General features: G+C 39.3%; 5 protein-coding genes across 7 annotated transcripts; all 5 read left to right on the forward strand.

Annotated features, from left to right (window-relative positions):
* Window positions 1–1,730: 1,730 nt before the first annotated feature.
* On the forward strand, window positions 1,731–2,642 carry LOC111469647 (transcription factor TCP3-like). The gene has a single exon (XM_023114981.1). It carries the CDS (start codon window positions 1,731–1,733, stop codon window positions 2,640–2,642), a length of 912 nt encoding a protein of 303 aa, XP_022970749.1.
* A 1,326-nt stretch (window positions 2,643–3,968) lies between these two features.
* On the forward strand, window positions 3,969–6,626 carry LOC111469687. The gene has a single exon (XM_023115061.1). The coding sequence runs from the start codon at window positions 4,008–4,010 to the stop codon at window positions 6,312–6,314; it is 2,307 nt and encodes a 768-aa protein (XP_022970829.1). The 5' UTR covers window positions 3,969–4,007; the 3' UTR covers window positions 6,315–6,626.
* Window positions 6,627–7,981: 1,355 nt separating this feature from the next.
* LOC111469688 (nucleobase-ascorbate transporter 1) lies at window positions 7,982–12,617 on the forward strand. Its single transcript, XM_023115062.1, has 14 exons — window positions 7,982–8,307; window positions 9,324–9,421; window positions 9,507–9,683; window positions 9,813–9,913; window positions 10,369–10,444; window positions 10,548–10,607; window positions 10,699–10,886; window positions 10,964–11,060; window positions 11,139–11,225; window positions 11,318–11,376; window positions 11,473–11,564; window positions 11,663–11,740; window positions 11,815–11,975; window positions 12,053–12,617. Exons 1-14 carry the CDS (start codon window positions 8,232–8,234, stop codon window positions 12,263–12,265), a joined length of 1,563 nt encoding a protein of 520 aa, XP_022970830.1. The 5' UTR covers window positions 7,982–8,231; the 3' UTR covers window positions 12,266–12,617.
* A 705-nt stretch (window positions 12,618–13,322) lies between these two features.
* LOC111469668 (AUGMIN subunit 2-like) lies at window positions 13,323–18,265 on the forward strand. Its single transcript, XM_023115021.1, has 6 exons — window positions 13,323–13,607; window positions 15,010–15,135; window positions 15,262–15,366; window positions 16,975–17,043; window positions 17,476–17,589; window positions 17,770–18,265. Exons 1-6 carry the CDS (start codon window positions 13,485–13,487, stop codon window positions 18,127–18,129), a joined length of 897 nt encoding a protein of 298 aa, XP_022970789.1. The 5' UTR covers window positions 13,323–13,484; the 3' UTR covers window positions 18,130–18,265.
* A 1,197-nt stretch (window positions 18,266–19,462) lies between these two features.
* LOC111469667 lies at window positions 19,463–23,810 on the forward strand. Of its 3 annotated transcripts, none has more exons than XM_023115020.1 (10): window positions 19,463–19,996; window positions 20,242–20,383; window positions 20,455–20,745; window positions 20,826–20,973; window positions 21,711–22,643; window positions 22,736–22,974; window positions 23,053–23,126; window positions 23,267–23,390; window positions 23,473–23,509; window positions 23,550–23,810. In XM_023115020.1, exons 1-9 carry the CDS (start codon window positions 19,941–19,943, stop codon window positions 23,503–23,505), a joined length of 2,040 nt encoding a protein of 679 aa, XP_022970788.1. In that variant the 5' UTR covers window positions 19,463–19,940; the 3' UTR covers window positions 23,506–23,509; window positions 23,550–23,810. The 3 variants fall into 3 exon arrangements, with proteins under 3 accessions (XP_022970788.1, XP_022970786.1, XP_022970787.1); XM_023115018.1 differs by having other exon boundaries at window positions 23,267–23,380; XM_023115019.1 differs by having other exon boundaries at window positions 23,473–23,810.
* Window positions 23,811–23,815: the final 5 nt, after the last annotated feature.

Below are 23,815 nucleotides of genomic sequence, written 5' to 3' on the forward strand. Positions count from 1 at the left end.
TTTTAAAATTTAAATAAATTGAATCTCAAATTGACCTGATTCTAAACATGATTGTCTCGACTTTCCCCTACATCCTTGCAACGTGACCAAGTAGCTACTTATCTTGAAGTGTTTCTAAGAGTGAAGATCATGTTCACGAACTAACACGGGTCATTTTAGTGTATTCTATTTTAGAAGGTTACTGAACATAGAATCGGTTTGGATTTTTTTTAGCTTATTTTGAAGTGCTTCTAAGAATGAAGATCGTCCTCACGAACTAATACGGGTCGTTTTAGCATATTTTGGTTTAGAAGGTTAGCTAATATAGAATGGGTCCGAATTAATTGAGTTAAATATTTGGTTAGTAATGAGCCAAAATTCTTATATTCCCATGTGAGTTGAGTCAACGGTTTTGACCATTTTTTTTTTTTTTTTTTATGACCAAAACCATAGAAAAGGAAAGGCAATAGCTTTTTCTTTTCCCTAAGAATGGAAAAAATATTAATAGTTGAGGTGATATGATGAAGATGGTAATATTACTAATTATTGAAAATGATGTAATTCTTTTCATGAATTTGTTTTTTTTTTTAAAATATAAAAGACGAGTAATATTTAAGAAATAAATATATTTGTTAGAGCCCTACTGGACCTCCTTCGAACGAAATCGAGAATCTTTGATTAGGAAGGAGAACAAAACATTCTTTATAAGGGTGTGGAAATCTCTCTCCAGGAAACACGTTTTAAAAACCTTCATAAAAAGCTTGAAATGGAAAATCTAAGGAAAATCTAAAGAGGACAATATTTGCTAACGATGAGGCGGGTGGACATGAGGCGATGTACCAGCGAGGAAGCTGAACCTTGAAGGGGGTGGACATGAGGCGATGTACCAGCGAGGAAGCTGAACCTTGAAGGGGGTGGACATGAGGCGGTGTGCCAACAAGGGCATTGGATCCCGAAGAGGAGTGGATTGGGGATCCCATGTTGATTGGAAAAGGGAATAAAACTTTGGTTATAAAAATGTGGAAATTTCTCCCTAGTAAACACGTTTTAAAAATCTTGAGAAGAAGTTGTAAAGGGAAAACCCAAAGAAGATAATATCTGGTAGTGGTGGGTTTTGGTTGTTATTATAGCTTATTGAATCTTTCTCGAATGAAATCGAGAATCCTCGTGTAAACAGGAAAATTGGGTTAGGAAGGAGAATTGTATTCTCGGTCCTCCTCTCAACCCAATTTTAGGAGAAAATATTAGGGAAATCATCACAAAAGTAAATGAAGAAATTTTCGGGGATGGAAATTGAAATAGGTGAATGCAACACGGGCTGCCTCGTGAACATCTCAATAGATAAGACAACCGAAAATTATCAAGATACACTACGAACATGATGATACATAAAACATAGCTCAACTAGTAAAGACGTCGGTGTTTGGTCCGACTATTCCTACACACTTCTGTTTTAAGGGCAGTGTCCAACCACTGAATTACCTTCCTTCTTTTTGCCAAATATCATCCATTCAAAGGCCAAAAGGCTCTGTTCTGTTCCTTCTTTATTCCCTTCCAAATCCATTGTCCCCCACTTCCTCCCTCTCTCTCTCTCCTGTTCTTCTCCGACAAGCCCACTTCTGCAACAAACCCCTCTGTTTTCTCAATCCTTCTCTTTTGCTTCGCTTTTTTGGGATCATCAAAACCCAAATCCCATAACAAAAAATGTGGCTTCCTACCGGAATTTAACCGTCTTTAATGGAGAAGAAGCCATGAATCCCGACGGCGGCGGAGAAGAGCTTAACAAATCTGGCTTGCAGCATGCAAGACGAAGACCCAGAATGGGGATGCAGAGTATTGGTGGAGGTGAGATCTTACAAGTTCCTGGCGGCGGCTGCGGCGGCGTCATTGTCCGAGCCACTGGTCGGAAGGACCGCCATAGTAAAGTCTTCACCGCTAAAGGACTTCGCGACCGCCGTGTTCGCTTATCCGCTCATACTGCTATTCAATTCTACGACGTTCAAGACCGGTTGGGTTATGATCGACCCAGTAAGGCCGTGGATTGGCTAATCAAAAAGGCGAAATCCGCCATTGATAATCTCTCCCACCTCCCTCCTTGTCCCTCTGAACCAGACCCAAATGGAACCGGTGGTGTTACAGAGCACTCTGAGTCTTCTAGGTATAGTGAATTCTTGTTTCAGAGCCACTTGGGTGAAAATTTGATTCCGCCGCCGTTGGATTCCACCGCCGGTTTCCAGAGCTACCAGAATCTTGGGCTGTCTCTGCAGACACAAAATTCGCCCCACCATGATCAGAATCAGACGGGTCTTTACGCCGCCGGTTCCGGGAATTCTGGTCTTGGATTTGATGATGGATTTGAGAAAATTGTGGCCTGGAATAGTAATGTCTTCGGTTCGCATCCGAGTTTCAGTCAGTGCTCCGCCGCGTTCCCGCTGAGGGGGCCCCTTCAGTCCAGCCTTGAATCTCCGGTGCCGCATTACGCTTGGAATGAACTCGCCGTCGACCCCGCCGGCAAACGCCACCCGATTCCTATTCATGATAACTCTTCACCGTCAAGTCCCCGGTTTATATCCAGCGGGTTGCCGCATCTTGACGTCCATGGACGGTTTCAAAGCGACGGCGGGAAAGTTCCGTCTCATTCCTCTTTGTATTCCCGCCGATGATTCGCCGGAACTCAATTTTCTGAATTGAACTCCGTTCCTCTTTGAATCGGAACATTCCAGCGGTAAAATCGTCGAATTTGCCGGCGGTTAGGGTTTTCAGGTATTGCTTCTTTCATTCAATTCGGTTTTTTTTTTTTTTTTTTTTTTTTTTTTTTTTTTTTTTTTTTTTTTTTTTGCTGTTTTTCTGTGTTTTTTTTAGTCCGGCGGCGGAATTGAGGAGGAAGAAGGTGATTTTATGAACTCCATTGTAATATTTTCTGTTTGTTTTCTATAAACTTGATTTTGAGTTCAATTTTATTATAGTTTAGAAGTTTTGAGTGCTATCAGTGTTGTATGTTAACATTAATTAATGGGTAATTTTGTTGTAATTTAGAATCTCGACTTATATGGCGATTATTGTCACATAGACGAACATAACTCTGTGAAACAAGTACGGTTTAAAACTGTTATGAGTAAAAATTAATTAAGTGGTTAAATCTCAAACATCGAAAAACCCGAGTTTAGTGATAATGGGTCAAAAAGGATTCAACTTAAGTTTAATGGACAACCCCATGAAAGTTATGGGTGAACCCTTGAAGGTTCGATTAAAGGTTGAGGAGGTTGAAGCTAAGAATTCGACCAAAAGCCAATCTCAGAGGTTCGATCAAGAGTCTATACAATCATCCCAACAAAATGGCTATATTTAACTGTTAACCTACACAAATTAATCTTAGATTTTTAAAAACTTTAAATAGGTTTATTAGGGGTGGGATTAAGTTAGACGGTCTGCTAACAAGAACGCTGGCTTCCATGCATTTCTTATAAGATTATGGAAATATTTTCTCAATAGACACATTTTAAAACCGTGAACCTAACAACAATATGTAACTAATTAAAATAGACAATATTTTCTAACTATGGGCTTGGGCCCTTACAAATAATATTCAAACCAGACACGATGTCGTATGTTTGGATGTTGAGTCCCCATAGAGTGAATTGTGAGATCCCACCTTAGTGGAAAAATCTTTATTTAGTAGATGCATTTTGAAACCTTAGGGTCGACGGAAATATATTCATAAATTAAATATATAATAAAAGGTAAATTTTGATTATACTACAAACTAAAATCACAAGATAGAAAATTAATAAAAACTAAAATTACAAGATAGAAAATTAAACAAATAGGAGAAATAAATAATTAATTTATACAGGAGGGTGAATAAAATAAAATTAATAGATATATTTAAAAAATATATAAACATATTATGTAATTTTATAATATTTTCTCTAAATAATATTTGGATTCAATTGCCCGGATGGAAAAGGAATATGAAACGACACGTCGTCTAATAGAGTAGAGAGATTTAAGCGATCAATGGATACGTCATGTCGGAACTTCTTGACGTCGACACCTTACCTTGTTTCGAGCCAATTTCAATGGCGATTCCCGCTCTTTCTCCTCCTGAACCTCATTTCGAATACCAAGAAGAAGAAGATCCAGTCTCTCCCGCCCAAAACCCTAATTTCATGGACCAGCAACAACTGGAAGAAGGAGAAGGAGAAGGAGAAGGAGAAGGAGAAGTAGAACAGAACCAGTTTGATCCGCCTCAATCGTCTGAAACCTTAACCCTAGAACTGCCCGATCCCCGACAGAACTCCCCCCAGGAGGATCCGCAAGATCCAGAACTTCAAGTCAATGAAAGTTTCATCAAGGACCACGATCCTAGCGACCAAGGTGAGTCTAATGCTCTCTCTTCTCGAATCATCGATATCAATGCGTTGGTTTCTTCCGCGGTTGTTTCTCGACGGCTTCCGAAGGGGAAGAAGTGGTCGATGAAACGAAGATTCCTTCAGGAGAAATCTCAGAAGAAGCTTGAGATTCTGGTTGGTACTTTCAAACCTATTCCTTTTGTGCCGGATAAAATCCTGGATTTTTCGAGTCACGAGAAGCTGTTGAAGCGATTGGGGTTGTGGGATTTTGTTCATACTAAGTTCGATAGGTCTGTGCGATTTGATCTTCTTTTGCAATTAGTTGCGAATTTTAACCACAGCCAGAGGTATAGTTATGTCAATGGGATCAGAATCATGGTGAATAGGGCTGATTTGGCTCGTGCCTTGCGGTTGCCAGTGAAGAAATCGATGATAATGGAGGATGGTGAGGAATATCCCATAGCATCAGAGGAATCGATCGCCTTTATTGAGGATTTTGTGTCCAACTGGTTACTCTTACACGAAGATACTTGGATGATGCCCAATGAGGCTTTGAATTGGACAAAGGCGATCAAGATTGGGAACTTTGAGCGGGTTGATTGGGCTGGTTTGATTTGGTTTATGGTGGAGAAGGAGTTGATACAATCTCCACAATTGGTGAACTGTTACTATGCTTCACATTTGCAGTGCCTGATCCGGTCACAGCGGGAGGATTTATTGAAGGAAGAAGCATCAAAGGTAGAAGAGGTCGAACTCAAGGAGGAGGTGAAGCAGGAACCAGAGCAAGATCAAGATGAAGAACAGGATGATGAAGATGGGGTTTGTAGTGAGAATCCAAAGATGGTAGGGAACGATGACTTCATGGTTAAGAACTTGGAGGAACACAATGTTGAATTGTGCCTCGGGCGAGACAATGTCGACAAAGTCGACGTTCAAAAGGAGACAGCTAGTGTTGGGGATATGATGGATTTATTGGATAGCAAAGAAGAAGAAGAAGAGCAAGGTCGGTGGCTTTCGAATGGAAATGGCAATGGCCTTGAGCTCTTGTTAAGGAGGTGCCATACAAATGAATTCAAGGAATTTAATTTTGGAGATGATAAGAAAGTCGCATTAGAAGAAGGGGATGATCAAAGAAAGGAAGAACAGGAAGAACAGGAAGAACTGGAAGAAATGGAAGAACAGGAAGAACAGTTCTGCCTGTTGCCAACGAGCAATCCTATTGATGGATTTCCTTCAAGCCAATTTGTTCAAGAAATGGAGACAGAGCCAATCACTTTTAACTCAGAATTTGAATTACATTGTCCTTCATCTGTTGAATGTGTAACTTTTGTTAATAGCAACAAGAGAGGGATTGACCCTGATGATATTGACAACCCAGCTCAGTCTCTCAATAAGAGGTTAAGAAGCGAAGGTCCTCTTGACTATGGTAATTGTATGGATAACTTACAGCAGTGGCTTGATAAAGCTCGGATGATTTCCACAGAGAAAGAGCAGGTTCATCGGCAGGCCACTATGAATCAGCAATGCTTGCTTCTCGAGCTGCAGCAGAGAGACACCTTTATTGAACATTTGAGAAGGACAAAGTTTGAGGAGCAACGGAAGATGCAGTCTGATATTTACAGGCTTGAGCGCGAGCTCTACGTGATGGGAACTTTATTGGATGACTACAGAAAGGCATTGAGGGAAACACACAAAGCATTTGCAGAGTATAGAGCCCGATGCCCACAATTTGATGAACCACTTTACAGAGATGTTGCTGGTTCTGGTGGTCTTGTTCTCAGCACCATGGAACTGGAGAGGATGCGTCTGAAGCAGGCAGAGGAAGACAAACTAAGCCGCTTGGTTATTGAAAAGAGGTTCAAATCCTTGGAAGACAAGTTTGTTGATGTGTTTCATGGACATCTTGAGGAGGTTAGTTCACTGGATAGTAGGCTGCTAGAAGTTTTTGATCAAGTGCAAACCATGAGAATCATTCACAAATAGGAAAGCTTCAGAAGCTTTGGAACCCATTTCAAATGAGTGATGCAAACCCGGGGGCTCTTTGTAACAGCCAAGCCCACCGCTAGCAGATATTGTCCTTTTTGGGCTTTCCCTCAAGGTTTTTAAAACGCATCTGCTATGGAGAGGTTTCTACGCATAAAGTATGTTTTGTTCTCCTCTTCGGGGATGTTAACATGAGATCGTGTATAGTTAAGTTGTGAATAATCAGTGTTCTTTCTAAGATTTTGCAGATTCAAACAGGAAAGGTAATCCATTTTTATTTTCCTGATTCAAATTAATGGGTGTTGTTCTTTATCTGTTGTTGTTGGAGAAGAACAACAACAGATTGAGGGCCATTTACTGAAGAAAGTTGGGCACAAAAAGTAAAGAAGTGAGAAAGGAAAGAGAGAGGCAATACATAAGAGGATAGAAGAATCCTCCTTGTTCTTATGCTCTCTCAACACTCACTTTATTCCAAAACATAATTAAACCCAATGTACCTCTCCTCCCAGTCACCACACCACCTACGATTTAATATCTTGGGAGACCAAAATTTCTTGTTCTCATGTACTCTCTCTGCTGCATATGATCATAAAGATTTGTTCGTAAATAACTATTTAACGTGGTTGAATCTCGAAGAATTTTAATGATTTAATTAAGGATTATTTATTTATTTATTTATTTATATAGTTTTCTTTGTGTTAGCATATTTTAATTGAAAGCCTCTCTTATTATGAATTTGAAAAATGTCCATAGTAACTAAGTTTTTTTTTTTTTTTTCACCATGTGTTTTCAATTATCCATACTATAATATTATAAGAAATTTTCCCAGTTTAAGAGTCAGTGACGTGTATTATTGTAACAGCTCAAACCTATTGCAAATAGATATTGTCCATTTTAGTTCGTTATACTATCAGTCTCACGGTTTTAAAACGCGCTATCAGAGAGAGATTTTCATACTCTTATATAAAAAAAAATGTTTTGTTCCTCTTCTTTAACAAACCTGAGATCTCACAAATTAATCTACCCATAAAAAAATGGGTAACATGTTCAAACACCGTACAAACAAACAAAGGCAGATTCTTTCCTTGTTGCATTAGTGATTGGTTTAGAGTTTGGAAGTTTCTTTTTATTAAAAATAAATAAATAAATAAATAAGGGTTAGTTTGAGTCTCACTTTTCTTGTTTTTTTAGTCTTTCATGGGAATCAGATATTATGGGGATGCCATGCTATCATTGAGGGAGGAATATTTGTTTCTATAAAAAATTATTTTTTTCAAAAAGCATCAATTTACCATTTTACCCTCCTCCCAAGATTTGGACTTCCCATCAGTTAACCTAGTAACCCAACAAATGCTCCAGATGCCATCATTTAACGCTTCCATCAAACCCTCTTTCATTTCTTCACTATTTCCATCTGTTCTTGCAGTTCTCATCAAATCATTCAAATTTAACCGAAACCCATTTTATGAATTCCTAAAGTTTTGATTTTTATACTCCATCCGATCGTTCTTCCCTTTTTATAAGAGCTTTGAAGACGTTTCATATATTATGGATATCCCACGAGAAATTATTCAATGAAACTATAAGTCATGTGGTCGAGTTCCCATGAAATTGAATCAGAAACAGTTTGAATTAATGGATGGCTATTTCGTAGTTATGAGCATAAATGAGGTTATTATGTGTCAGGAAACTCCAATTCAGAGAGAGGAGAGAAGGAATAAGGAAGAAGCTTCTCAACTACAGCAAAGGAAGCCTTGGCGTTGGAGGGTTTTGCCTTTGCATATTATTCCTCTTCATTTTTTTACCTCTTGCTTTTGCCGTTCCCTTTATATCTCTATACTTTACCTTCTTCTTCTTTGTTCTGATCGTCTCTTCCTCGACTGATAGCAGCTCTGACTGTGGCGAAAAGCCATTACAATGGCTGACATTACTCACCCTCCCATGGAACAACTCCAAGACCTTGAGTACTGCATAGACTCCAACCCTCCATGGGGTAAACCCTTCTCCCCCTTTTCATTTCGCCGCTTACTTTTTTACAATTTTCATGTTCTCTCTGTCATCTGAGAATCGTTTGCGAAAATGATTCATTAGCCTACATCTACGAGTAATTTCGTGGAAAGGCTTGGTTCGTTTTAAGTAAATGATAGCAATGGTTGATTCTGCGATCGAGTTTTCACTCCATTTTTGTATTGGTCTCTGTTTTTTGTTCCATTGTTCTTGTTTCTTTTGGCTGGAATAAAAATGGTACAACTGGAGGTTGCTTGGGGTTTGTTCGACGGAATGTGGACTCCAAATTTTTGTTCATTGTTTTGTTGCTGAGATTATCTTAAAAGAAATGGAAAGGAATTCTGACAAATGTCTTAACATTCCAAGTTTCTAAACCTTTGTTCTTTGTATGCTAAATTGTAATCCATCTTTCAAATTTCAAATTGATCGATAAGTGCTATTAACCCATTTGATGATTTCTGATATACACTGATAAATCTTCGTGAAAGCTCTGTATTTCTTGACAATCAGTCGCACCATACCTTGTAAAATCTGATAGATAGTATCCGCTTTGGCACGTTACGTATTGTCATCAGTCTCACGGTTATAAAATGCGTCTGTTAGAGAGAGGTTACTTTGAGACTAGCGTCCTTGTTGGCACACTGCCTCGTAACCACCCTTTGGGGATTAGTCTCATCGCTGGCACATTGTCCGGTGTCAATGATACCATTTGTAACAACCTAAGCCTACTACTAGTAGATATTATCCTCTTTGAGCTTTCCCTTTCGGGCTTCCCCTCAAGGTGTTAAAAATGTGTCTACTAGGGAGAGGTTTTTACACACTTACAAGGAATATTTTGATTCACTCTCCACCTGACGTGGGATCTCAAACTAGCACTTTTGTTCTTATTGCTATCTCCCTTAGCCCATGTTGTGAAACAAAAGTAAATGGACGTGCTGAATGATCAGATATTGTTGCTTTCTGCTCTTCGTTTCGAATTTATAAAACAGTGTTGTTTTGCAGGTGAAACGATACTACTAGCTTTTCAGAATTACATTCTGATGCTGGGCACCAATGTGATGATTCCATCCTTAATTGTCCCTGCAATGGGTGGAGATAATGTAAGCTAGTTCTTGTCGTTTCGTTCCGAGTTCATTCCCTTAGAAGTTAATCTTTGTTTGACCTTTTTATTTCTCGAACGTTCAGGGTGACAAAGCACGAGTTATACAGACGCTTCTTTTCGTAGCTGGCTTAAACACGCTTCTTCAAGCACTTTTTGGAACTAGATTACCAGCAGTAGTTGGAGGCTCCTTTACCTATGTTATTCCAATAGCTTACATTGTTGGTGACTCTTCACTGCAACGGATTACTGATAATCATGAAGTAAGCCTCTGAACTTCATCTATCTTAGTTGTTAGGGACAGAGGAGCCATGTTTTCGAAAGATTTTCTTGATATTGTTCTTCACTTGATAGGGTATTGAAAGAGATCTTCCCATGTGATTCGTTTGCAGAGATTTTTACATACGATGCGAGCTATCCAAGGAGCTCTTATTGTAGCATCCAGCATACAAATCATCCTCGGTTACAGCCAAGTTTGGGGTTTACTTTCACGGTACGTTATTTCAACGAAACAACTATACGAAGTTTTGTGTCACTTATCAATTGTGAGATCCCACATTGGTTGGAGAGAGAAACGAAACCTTTCTTATAAGGGGGTGGAAACCTCTCCCTAGTGGAAGCGTTTTAAAACCTTCAGAGGAAGCCCAGAAAGGACAATATTTGCTAGCGGTGGGCTTGGGCTGTTACAAATGGAATCAGAACCAGACACTGAGGAGTGTGCCAGCTAGGACGCTGGTCCCCAAGGGGGTGGATGGTGAGATCTCACAATGGTTGGAGAGGGGAACGAAACATTCCTTATAAGGGTGTGGAAACCTCTCTCTAGCGGACACGTTGTAAAATCTTGAGGGAAGCCCGGAAGGGAAAGCCCAAAGAGGATAATATCTGCTAGCGGCGGGTTTGAGCTGTTACATCAACGTTGTTGATAATTTTATTGTCTTATGTGTGCAGATTCTTCAGTCCATTGGGCATGGCGCCTGTTGTTGGATTGGTCGGCCTCGGGTTGTTTCAACGAGGATTTCCCGTGGTATGTTCTTCGGGAGAAACGTATTGTAGTCTCTGGTTTACGTCCCGAACCCTTCCCCATTATCATGTCCTTAAAGATTTTAAGGAAAAAAATTCTTTTTCAGCTGGGAGAATGTGTGGAAATTGGTTTACCAATGCTGATACTGATCATTGGACTATCACAAGTAAGTTCTGGTTATTTCTTTTGGAGTCGGCCTGCCTTGGTATATTCATTACTTTATTAACCGGGCGAGCATCGTGCTCGTGAAACTGCAGTATCTAAAGCATGTGAAACCCTTCAGAGATCTTCCCATTTTTGAGAGATTTCCTGTGTTGATCTGTGTCACCATTGTTTGGATCTACTCTGTTATCTTAACTGCAAGCGGGGCTTATCGGAACAAGCCGATAAAAACCCAACTGAGTTGCCGAACCGACCAAGCGAATCTTATTACTACTGCCCCGTGGTGAGCTAAAGCCTTCACTGTTCTTGATATTGGCTTTATAAGATGCTGGTTGTATATAAACATGTCTGCTGTTTCAGGTTTAAGTTTCCATATCCTTTGCAGTGGGGGCCTCCTACCTTTTCAGCTGGCCATTCATTTGCTATGATGGCTGCTGTTCTTGTTTCAATGGTTGAGGTATTCTCTTGAATGAACTAATTGATCAAAACTTGGTGTGTCTTAAAGTTGTTACTGATTCTGAAATCTTCGTTACAGTCGACCGGGGCATACAAGGCAGCGTCTCGTTTGGCAATTGCTACTCCTCCTCCTGCATACGTTCTGAGCCGTGGCATTGGTTGGCAGGTAAGCTCGGTTAACCTGGTTGCCTAATGTGTCGAGGAGTTCCTTGTGCACGAAACTGATCGAAATGAGGATTTGGAATACTGTCTTCGTAGGGGATCGGCGTCTTGCTGAATGGTCTCTTTGGAACAAGCACTGGTGCTACTGTTGCTGTGTAAGGACTTTTATAGTTTATGAGTGTCCTACTTGTTGTGTTCTTCCGTTTTCGGATGAAAGTGAACTCGACCAATGTTGCCATCGTGTGCTACAGGGAAAATGTGGGACTTCTCGGGCTTACCCGTGTCGGAAGTCGAAGGGTCGTCCAAATTTCTGCTGGCTTCATGATATTTTTCTCTACCTTGGGTATGTAATAACGTTCGTAACTCTTTTGGATACTTGAGTCCCAATATCAGTGTATCGAAACGTTTTCTGAATCGAGTTTCTGATATCATCTCTTGCAGGTAAGTTTGGAGCTGTTTTTGCATCCATACCTATCCCGATCTTTGCTGCAACCTACTGCGTTCTCTTCGGCCTCGTCGGTACACACCAAAACTCAAACCAATTTCGTTCGTTCATTCACGTGCCACATTACACTCGTGTTTGCTTTTTTCAGCTTCAGTTGGATTATCATTCCTCCAGTTCACAAACATGAATTCAATGAGAAACCTGATCATCACAGGACTCTCATTGTTCCTGGGATTATCCATTCCCCAGCTATTCAACGAATACTGGAACCCAGCTCGGCGAGGTCTCGTTCACACAAACGCGGGATGGGTAACTCCCTTAACCACAAACGCGGGATGGTTCGTGTTTATAGTGTCTAATTCATTTGGTTTGATTTGGATTTGCAGTTCAATGCATTCCTGAACACAATATTCTCATCGCCGGCAACAGTGGCATTGATAGTGGCAGTGTTTCTTGACAACACGTTGGAAGTAGAAAAATCAAAGAAAGACAGAGGAATGCCATGGTGGGTGAAGTTCCGAACGTTCAGAGGAGACAACAGAAACGAAGAGTTTTATACTTTGCCCTTCAATCTCAACCGTTTTTTCCCGCCAACTTAGAATTTCAAATCCCTTTACCTTTCTTCTTCTTCTGATTAACAACAACAACAAAAAAAAAAACCCTAGGGGGCGGCTAATCTCGATCATTTTTTTGTCGTTCATTACATTTTTTGTGGACAATTTGTAAAGGGCTACGGGTGATCGTCGGTAATTTGATCCATGCTTTTGTAGAAAGCAATAAAATAAGTAGGAATTTAGGGTTTCTTCGTCGGAAATTAGGGTTTGTTCATGGGAAATTAGGGTTCTTCGATATCACGAGGAGCTTTGTTTAGCGACATTATTGGGAAACCAGAGTTCTTTCCAGTCGATTCAAGTTTGGCTTTCTCGTTCAACATTGAACATTGAAATTTGTCAACTCCCTTGTATATTTCCATAATTATGTTTTTTTTTTTTTAAATGGTCTATAAATACTATTTTCTATTTATTTTCGAGCCATTGATAAATAATATAATATTATAGGTTACTAATATAGTTTCGGTAAAGATTAGGATTCGACAAGTTTCTGGTCTGGATTGCGGAACTCTTGCTCGCCGAAGAGATAAGAGTGGATTGTCAAGTTAGACCAAACCTCAAACTAGGATTTTGCAGGGACTTTCCCAGATCATTCATGATCTTATTCCTAGAATGGAATGGCATAATGCTCGACAGAATCTTTCTCAGATCATTCATGATCTTATTCCTAGAATGGAATGGCATAATGCTCGACAATTCTTGCCAAAATCTTAGAAAAGGATGTAACAAAGTTTCGATCTTAGAAAAGGATGTAACAAAGTTTCGATTGGTTAATAACATAGGAGGTAAGTTGGGAACAACGGATTTAATTATATATATAAACTTATTCATTTTATTTTAATTTTATTGAATTGTTTATGTGGTTTTGTGGACTAAATTCTATTTAAAAAAAAAAAGAAATTATAAATAAATCTCCTAATAAATAAATCCGGCGATTTAAATATTTTAGAACCAATTTGGAGGCAAAGCCAAGCCAAGCCAAGCCAAGCCTGGGCTTGTGGCTGATTAGGATTACTGGTAGAACGTGGGATGGCAGCTTGAACTTGAAGTTTGAAACTTAGAAGTAGAAGAGGCCGGCAGCTGCATTTCAAATTCCCCATCTCTTCTCTAATTCTCAATCTGTGAATTGAGAATTAGAGAGTTTGAGCTATAAAATTTCAGCCGCGTTCTGCTTTGCCTCTGTCCAAGATTGTCCGAGTGTGTTCCAATGTCGATGGGAAGCGACACCACTTGGGTTGGAAAGAAACCTCTTAGGCGAATCGGAGGGATGTCCGATGCCCTCTCAATTGCCGCCGATCTTGGTTTCTCTGTTGCTCCGCCGCCGTCGCAGGTTACCGATCATCCTCTCTCTCTTTCTCTGTTTATAAGTTTAATGTTTCATGGGTAGATCTTCCATTTTTCGCTCTTCCATTTTTCGCTCTTCCAAGTTGCTTGTATGTGTACTCGTGATCCAACTAGGTTTAAGCCATTAAACCTGTGGCGACATTCTGTGTTATATATGGGATGTAAATCACTTGAAGTTTGAAACCCTTGCCTGGTTTTGAATATCTTTAAGTGGTTCATAGGTAATGTGTGTAGAGCTCTTGATTTGAATTCTTTGGGCCACCTTTTGAATTGGGGACATAGGTCAGCACCTCAGGGAAATTAGTCCTAGCTTCGATTTCAATTCATATAGCCGAATTTGGTAAAGTTATATATATATATATATATAATGCCTGCTTCGTAATTGAATGTTAGCCTTTCATTGGGTGTCCGTTTTGAGTGAGTTATTTCCTCCACGCTTTCGTTTCCTTGAAGCAAAATTCAACACCCAAGATAAAGATGCACACTCATCCATGTGAAATATTCATCTTCATTGAAGCTTTTTGGTAGTAGTTGTGACCAATAGTCATTAGCTGACCCGAACCTGGGTGATCTATCCATGATTAGGATGAAACTTGGGTGAAACTAGGTGGAAATCTGAACCAACTAATGTTGAAGAATCATCGGACTCTTCGTGGAATGAGCTTATAGATATCCCGTTTGGGCATTACATTCCCTAAAATTTTGAATATATCAAGAAACCATGTGTGGGGTTCTTTGGGACGGGTGGAAGTAAGGAATCTAGGAATGCAAGGGGTCTTAATCAACCCATCGGGCTTCAATTTCTTATCTGGAAGATTTGGGAAATCAAGGCCTCGATAGTGTTCTTTTGAAGAACATTACCTCATTGATGTTTATGACTATTTATACAAGTTGTATTTATAATCATTGTTACATTAATGGAATCATGACTCAATCATGGAGGATCATCCTCCTAAAACAAAAGAAATAACTAAAATAGAAATGAATGTAGAGTCTTTACAACCATCGCTACATCGCGCCCTGACTCAATCATGGAGGATCATCCTCCTAAAACTAGGAAAATAACTCAAATGAGAAATGAAGGTGGTGGACTCCTCCTTACAATACGGAAACTGAAAACAAAATTGCATGAAGGAAAATTCAACCAATGGGTTCCATACACGACTGCTTCTTTCTGCCATGAGTGTAATGTGTGTACACTTATAGGACTATGTTAATTCTTACGCATTAAAGATATTTCAATCTCAAAGTTTAATTCTCTCTTTCAGTTTTCTCCTGGCTTGTTGTTGTGGATTATTTGAGATCTCCAGTTTAATATTCTACGTTGTAACTTAGAATTTGAAGCTTGATAAATTGAAAATTCAAATGGGCTAATCTGTCTCTTTTAGGAAGAACTACAAAATATATCTTCTGCTACTGGTGAAAAGGGTGATGATCTTATTAGAGTTCTACGAGAACTTACTGCTGTTCAAAGGAAAATAGCAGATCTTCAAGTGGAACTTCAAGGCCGTAAGGTGCGTATCCTGCGTCAAAACAAGATAAAACGATACTCGTTCATCGTTCATCGTTAATTTTTATGTTTTCTATATCTGTTTGGAGTTCATTATTCTACTAAATGAATTGAAATATGATTTCCTTAGGATGACAAGAATGTAGCTCATTTGACCCATGTGAGTGAAATGGAAAAGAAGATTGAGACTTTATCAAGGATTACTACCATATTGAAAGATGTCATTCAGAATAAGGTGCTTTCTTGAACTAACCCTCTCAAGTTTGCATATTCTTCCATCTTGTCTTGGATTTGATTCATGATGCTTGTGTTTTTAACCATTTTTCCCCTTATAACTAACCTTCAAGAGGGGAAGAACCTCAACTAAACGGTATCGCTTACGGGTTATTATGTTGGTTTAAAGACTCCATTTGTATTCATTTCACGTTAATTCTCGATTGCTTCGATGCCCCAATTCATCAGTTGCACCTTCTGATTTCTTTATAAAAACTGAGGCCTTTATTATGTAAAAGTATTAATGCTTTTAGGGCTTGAAATGTAGTAGGTTTATCTAGAGACTTTCTGTGAGATCCCACGTCAGTTGGGGAGGAGAATGAAACATTCTTTATAAGGGTGTAGAAATCTCTCATTAACAGACGCGTTTTAAAAACATTGAGGGAGGACAATATCTGCTAGCCCACACTTGGTGATGTGCTAGTGAGGAGGCTACGCCCCGAAGGGGGTGGACACGAGGCGGTGTGCCAACAAGGACGCTGGGCCGAGAAGAGGGTGGATTTGTGGGTCCCACATCAATTGAATAAGGGAATGAGTGCCAGTGAGGACGTTGGGCTCCGAAGGGGGGTGGATTGTGAGATCCCACATCGGTCGGGGAGGAGAACGAAACATTGTTTAAAAGGGCGTGGAAACCTCTCCCTAGCAGACGTGTTTTAAAAAACTTCGAGTGGAAGCCCGAAAGGGAAATCTCAAATAGGACAATATCTATTAGAGGTGGGCTTGGGTTACACTTTCTATATGCTTTTTTTGTTGCTCGTCCTTACATTGACGGGGACCTAATTTGTGAAGATGATTGCTGTATTCTCAAGGATATGTCATGGATCCCTTGAGAGAAACTTAGCCAAGAATTTGTAGGTCATTTAGTGATTGGGAAAGTAAGTGCCGCCTGCTCTGTTAAAAGTGAACTTGCCTGGCAAAAAAAGGTTTTCAATTGCTTAAGCTTTTCCTTTGCTGCATGTTGACGATTTGACCGTCATGACCGCTACTAAAGTCATTACCTCATTCTCCCACTCTTTTTACCTTTTATGGATATATGCGTTCTCACGTCGATTTGAGAGGGGAACAAAGCATTCCTTATAAGGGTGTGAAATTCTTTATCTGATGGACGCATTTTAAAACCTTAAGGGAAAATCCAAAAGGGAAAACCCAAAGAAAACAATATCTACTAGCGGTGAGCTTGGGCTGTTACAAATGGTATCAGAGCCAGACACGGGCCGTGTGCCAGCGAGGATGTTGGGCCCCCAAGGGAGATGGATTGTGAGATCCCACATCGGTTGAAGAGGGGAACAAAACCTTCCTTATAAGGGTGTGGAAACCTCTCCCTAATGGAAGCATTTTAAACCTTGAAGGGAAGCTCAGAAGGGAAAGCTCAAAGAGGACTATATTTGCTGGAGATGGACTTGGACGGTTACGGGATACCTTTTTGCCTTGGCCCTAATCAAGTATTATAACCGGATGCAGATACTTGTTCGTTTCAACTTGTATTTGATAGAAATGTCTTAATCTTGAGCGTGCATGACTCAAATGCCATGATCTTATACCCTCCTTTCCTCATTTCCAAATATTGCAGGATCGTATTATAGCTCGTCTTCAGCAACCATATTCGCTCGATTGCATTCCAGTGGAAGCAGAATTTCAGGTTTGTTCATCAACAAAACGCTCACCATTCTTTTAAAATCTATATCTAAATCATTCCTGACGTCTGAGAGAACTTGATTTTATAAACATCCCTGAAAATGGCACATGAAATGCAACCAAAACATGAACTCTAATACTTCTTTTTTTTCTTTTCCAAAAACCATTGGATTGATCCATCTAAAACAGCCAAAACTAGAACAGCTCACCATTCCATATACTTTTGTCTGTTTCAAAGACAAACTCTTCATCATGAATTCATGACCATGTGATCAAGTAGTGATATGAAACTTGAAATCGGCGTGGCATTGTTTGTACTGTCTGATTTTGATAAGATTTAGATTCTGCACATCTCTAAATACTCGTTTTTGCATATCCGAATCAAGTTTGAAAGAAACTGCTCGGGAGTTAACCGATCATGTGACTTACTCTGCAGAAACAATTTTCGGAGTTATTAATGAAGGCTGCAAGTGATTATGGAGCTTTAACAGCTTCAGTTGCAGACTTCCAATGGAGTCAGAACTTTAAGGAGTCGCCTTCAGTGTGGGGGGTAAACCTTATACTCATCCTTTTCTGGTCTAATTTGACATTGACAAACACTAAAACCAGCATGAACTCAAGTGGATAAGGATCTGATGCTGTTTTAATTGCCCATTTGGATGTGAATATATGGATCTTACCCAATTCATAGGATTATATTATAGTTCATGATTTTGAATCTGTTATGTAGGAAATGCTTAGGCCTATCCCTGTTGCTTTAGCTTCTTGTACAAGATTCTTTGAAGCCATGAGTGCTATGAGGGAATCCTTTGCAACTCTTCAAAATCTCAGAGTAGGTAATCCCAATTCATCTCTCCCTACAACCCCGCCCGTCGATCCGTCCATTCGAGTGGCGGGCGATTCCAACTGCATCACCCCGCCTCCATGGCGATCCGAATCAAGCTTCGATGATTTAGCCATTAGAAGCGTGCATACACAAGAAAATGGACAACAAAAAGCTGAAGATGAACAAAATGACTCACATCAGGTGGATGGCTCGAGCCACCGAAGATTGTCGTGGCCCCCTTCTATTAAAAAAAGTGGCATTTGATCTCATTGTAAAGTCGAATCTAATGTCTTTTATGTTTGTTGACGTTATGGTTCCCTCTTCATTCAAAGATTATCATTTTTATGATATGTAAAATATTCATTAGATTAATTGGAAGGCTATGAAATTTGGTTAGGAACAAAATTATGGATTCATCAAATATCTTACCTAACATTTAATTCGATTCCCATTAATTACGAGTGAAAATGGGAATATTAATGGGAATCGAATAAATAAAACACAACCATTTAGTGACGTGGATGTTTGGTTTATATTTTTCAACATTTAATAATGTTCTTTTTTTTCAATTTAATTACGTGGGACATATGTTTCTGTCTTGTCTGTTTTTCTAAATATTTTGCATTATTTATTAATTATATGAGGGGGGGGAAAAAACATTAATTTTCCATGATTGGAGGAAACATTAAAAAAAAGAAATGTTTTTTTTTTAATTATTAAAATAGAGCAGCCGAATATGGAGGCACATGCACCCACGATTCTGTACATCTGCCGCATAGTAACAAAACCCAGGACATGACACCTCATCACCTTAACTGCCACGTGGACCTGACGATTTACTCTGGAGTTTTCCTCGATTTACTTCCGGATAAAGCCGTATTTTATTATTTTAATTTTCCATCTTTTGTGGGCCCCACTCGTGATGATTGGTTCTTCTAGCGGGCAGTAGGACCCACCACTTTAATTCATATTCGGCTTCGCATCTCTCCTTTTTCAAATTATTATTATTATTATTTACTGAAGAAATAATAGGCTTAGCGTAGAAAATCAATCAAAGCCTAGTATTGTAATTTCCTTAATCTTTTTATGGTAGTTGGATTTTTTCTTTTTATATTAATATTATTCACTCCACTAAATAAATACTAGTTGTACTCTAAAAAAATAGTTTAATTATGGAAGAAACTAAGAATAATATTCAATTTTCAACTCAAAAAAGGAAAAAAAAAAATAATAATAATTTAATAATTAGTGAAACTTAATTATAAACGAGAGTGAACTGTAATTAACAAAGCTAGAGTGAAGGGTAATTAATGAAAAAATTGAAAATATTGTCGGAATAATAAATATTTTGATAAAAAATAAATATATGTTTTTACTAAATCGAGATTCTCAAATTAATTATAAATATTATCGATTCTTCGATTTTATGAAAATTTGTATTTTCATATCAGTTCTGATTTTCATGTATTCTATAAAAAAAAAAAAAAAAAAAAAAAAAAAAATTAAAAAATTAAAATGTTTGAAATTAGATTAGGAAAATTAAGATTAAATTAATATATATAAAATAAAAAAAAAGATGAAGAACTAAATATAGAGTTTGAGATGGCGTGTTGCTAGACTTGTCCGCACCCGATCGAGGCGGTGAAGTTCCATGGCCAGCACCACCCGACCTTCCCTCTCTCCTTCCCCAATATCTCTGATTCTCTCTGTTTTATCCATGGCGGGANCTGCCAGATCCCAATGCTTCTCTCCTTTCAACTTCCTTTAGATAACAAACAGATATGCCTGGCTTCCAGCTTTCGCCTTCCAATCAAAGCAATTCTCTCGGCTTCTTTACTCTTTTTCTTCTTCCTGTTCTGTTTTCTGACCGCCTCGCATTTTGGGGATGAAATTTGGCGGTGATTGTTTTTTTTTTTTGTTATGGACTCCCCCCTGTTTTCGTCTTTAATTTGTTGCGTTTCTGTTTGTATTACGATGCATAACCATGCGTTGGTTGCATGCGTTCGTCTTTATAAATTGTGTGCCGTTTGCGAAAGCTGTAATTGGTGGTGATTGGGGAATCAAGCGCGGTGCTCATGGGGAGTACTGATGAGGTTCGTTGTGTGTTTCCTTTGACAAATTTGCAAATCGGGTACGGTTTTTGTTCCTTTCGCTTGATTTCTTTTGCAGAAACGGAATTCATTTGGTTTGTTTGTTTTGCTTTGAATGAATTCGCGTTCGGCATGTTTGATTTTCTGGTTCTCTCTCTAATTAGTTCAATTGTATTGATTTCTAGACAAGTTCTGTATCTATTCGATTAAAATTGTTGGTGAATAGTATATTTGTTCAATGTCTAACTGTTTTCCCCCTTTTTGGTTCACGCGTTCATCAATTCAGCGACCTGCAGGCTTATCTCTCTGATCTTAGCCTCTTCTTGGCGGCTGAGAGTAAAAAGCTCTATGTCTTAGTGGACAATCGGCCATGGTTGAGAGAATTTGGTTCGCGCCCTGCTCGCTTGTGGCAGCTGATGGTTACGAAGGTCTATATCTGTTAAGCTTAGTTTATCGATTTGTTCTTATGGTCAGACCTAAAATACTCTTTCATTTTCAGTCGAGGCTGTCTCCTTTTGCAAACAGGAAAGCACGGAGGGATAGGAATAGTGAACGGGTGGCTTACCAGAGGCCCAAAAAGGCTAAACCAAAGAAGTGTGTGCGATGGTTCCCATTGATTAATGCTGTAACTTTGTCTCAGAAGAAGCTTCTGCTTCCTATGCCTCCTGTGAAAAATCTTGGAAATTCTTTTGTTCTAAACAATGAACTGCATAGGACATTGTATGGGTTTATTGTTTTTGAAGTTTCATGGAACAATGTTAGAGGTATAAACTACTTGAATGAGCTTCAGGTACCAACCCTTCCTTCTCATGCTTCGGTATTGGCTGTCGTGTAGTTGTCCGTGTTCAATGATTTACATTTCACCTGCAGACGGATACCTCTCTGGCCATAGAGGCTAAATATATGCAACGATGGGAATTTGATTGCATATCTCAAGCTGCTGGGAGCATATCTTCTTGGTTCACGGGTTCAGCTTCAGATGGGCAGCTGTTGAAGACTTATTTGGAATCAGTCACAGGTAGTTGTTTGTGTTTCTGGTTACTTCTGACCCAGATCATACTAGGAATGAGAGTATGTTTGTTCTGTTGTTCATGTGGAGAGGCTTAGAACAGTGTACTGATTTGCTTTGAATTTAGTGTGAGATCCCACATCGATTGGAGAGGAGAACAAAGCTATTGCTTATAAGGGTATAGAAACCTCTCCCTACCAAGCGCGTTCGGAAACTTTGAGGGGAAGCCCGGAAAGGAAAGCTCAAAGAGAATAATATTTGCTGGTGGTAGGCTTAGGCTGTTACAAATGGTATCAAAGTCAGACACCGAGTGGTGTGTCAGCAAGGACGCTGGGCCCCAAGGGGGTGGATTGTGAGATCCCACGTTGGTTGGAGTGGGAAATGAAACAATCCTTATAAGGGTGTGAAAAACCTCTCCCTAATAGACGTGTTTGAAAACCGCAAACCTTCTGAGGGTAGTGTTATTTCTAGTTGGTGAGACTGATGTGTAGCACACTCCCTATACCTCTTCAACAAATTGTTTTTATTTGCATCTCTAGATTAATATAATGAATTATATATTTCCTGCAAATGATCGTAAAATAGTGTACCGTGGGTTTTATCTCGTTCTTATTTAGAAACTGCATTAGTATGCTAAGCACATCTTTGCCTGTAGCTACCGAGAAGCAGATGGCTGCTTCGGCTGGCATCTGTGATGGCCTAGAACGTTTCCACTTACACATTTCATTTTCAATGCCATTTTTCAGGAGAAATTTTCTATGATGCTGAAGAAGATATCCCAGATGTTGAAGACAATTACGAGGACGAGATTATCTCCTACAAGAACTCATACATTAATAATGATTCGACCACAGCAGTAGACAGCACAAATTCGCTACAGACACCTCCTCCGACTGGACCTAATAAGAGAAGAAAAGTAACACAATTTATTGACCCAATGAATGAAGATGATACCTTTCTAGAAGAGATGGAAAACAGAAATAGTGATTTGCTAAGTGTCTCAGAGGCTTATGATTCCGATTCTCAAGATGTAGTTGAGGCTACACAATACAAAGACGTATTAATTTTGTTTCGGTTTGACGATCGAGACCTTCCATTTAAGTTGAAGGAAATAATAATGTCTGATATACGGTTGCTCACGTTGTTAGAAGCTGGTCTTCCATCTTGGGTGATCTTCCTTCAATCTTACCCAGTGTTTTGTAACGCCTATCGGCCTTGGATGTGCCCTTTTGCAAGAGCTCTATATGTTCTCGTATCAGTAATCACTGTTCTCATAGGATTCTATGATTTATACAAAAACGTCCCACTTTTGAAGGCAGCAGCATCTCGTTTGTGTGGACCCTTTTTCGATTGGATAGAGACTTGGGAGATGGTATCAAGGATTAAGTACTTGGGAACAATGTTGTTCTTACATAACTTTGAGAAAGCTATTAAGTGGTTTCTTACTATTTCACGTACCACAAGATCTTTCCTTTCAATTATTGCTCAACCATTGGCAAGTCCTGTCATGGAACTTCTAGGATTCCTTCTTCCTGTTTGTAGTACTTTCATCGAAGTTTTTGGGAACTTCTTTTCAGTGATCTGGGATGTGGTTGAATTTTGTTGCAGCCTAGTTGTTGACATAATTGAGTTCTTGCTCTGGCCATTGTGGTTCATTTTCTCGACCTTATGGAGCTGTGGTAAGTTTATATCGTATTTCCTATGTAATCTTTTTCTTTTTAGTGAAGACGTTCTTTCATGACATTTCTGATCCCTTTTCTTTTCTTTGCAGTAACAATGATTGTGCTTCCTGTGTTGTGGATCATTTCAGAAGTACTGTATGCTCCGATCCGAGTGGTCCTCTCATTAGCTAGTTTGGTCGTGTACATATGCTCGGGCATTTATGAAATGTTCCGAGACGTACAACATTTTATCAGTAGTGTTTTTCAAGTTGCATCTGTTTCAGAGGCAACGGTTGTCGCGTCTGAGGTTTCCATGTGGCGTACGCTTTGGGATGATCTCTTCTCTCAGGTACTACACAGCAAACAATTACCACTCGTTATATATCGTGGCAACTTTGCAATTATTGTGTCAATTTCTTTGCTTCAGGTCTTTCGAGCTCTTAGAAGCATATTAAATGGATTTGTTGCGTTCTTCACTGCTTGCAACAGACATCGGCTCAGGTAGGCTTTTCTGTTCTATTGTTGATTAATAGGATAATCTGATAAATTTTCATTCTGGAAATTCCTTTTGGAACTTGGTTCTTCCATGGGATGTTCAATAAAACTTCACACTGACCATCACTTCTTCCGCGATGCAATAGCATCTATAATCATTTACAGGAATGTTTTGAAAGATTAACTGGTCCAATAAGAGGCTCAGAGCAGGAAGCGAGCAGCCGTAGACGCGTATCGATGTCCCAACGCCTGAATCGCATGTATGGCAAGGTTATTTTCTATCTCATTTGCCGAAAATAAGCAGTAATGAATGAATGTAGTTCTTTGTCCAATGATTTTACTGTGTTCACAGTCCATGGAAAGGCGCAAAGTTCACATGGATTAGAAGTCTGTTGGTTTAATTAGGACGCATAAGATATACCACCTCACGCAGATTTGGTATGGTATAGTCAAAAGACACCGCACACGAGCAGCACATCTTAGCCAGAGGAGGCAGTTCAATTATACCAATACGGAGTAGTTCAAGTTGTACAGCTTTATACTCTGGTCCTTCCCATAACCTTCCCTCGGTTGCCGATTGAGATAACGTGAAGATGTAAATAATCAGGGTGTAAATAACATGTAAAACTAGTGTCCGTATATAACATCATTGATTGATTGAAGGATATAGGAACTCCTACACTTTTCGGACACTA

Source organism: Cucurbita maxima, unplaced genomic scaffold, assembly GCF_002738345.1.
Source record: "Cucurbita maxima cultivar Rimu unplaced genomic scaffold, Cmax_1.0 Cma_Scf00041, whole genome shotgun sequence".
In the NCBI taxonomy this organism is placed as follows: Eukaryota; Viridiplantae; Streptophyta; class Magnoliopsida; order Cucurbitales; family Cucurbitaceae; genus Cucurbita; species Cucurbita maxima.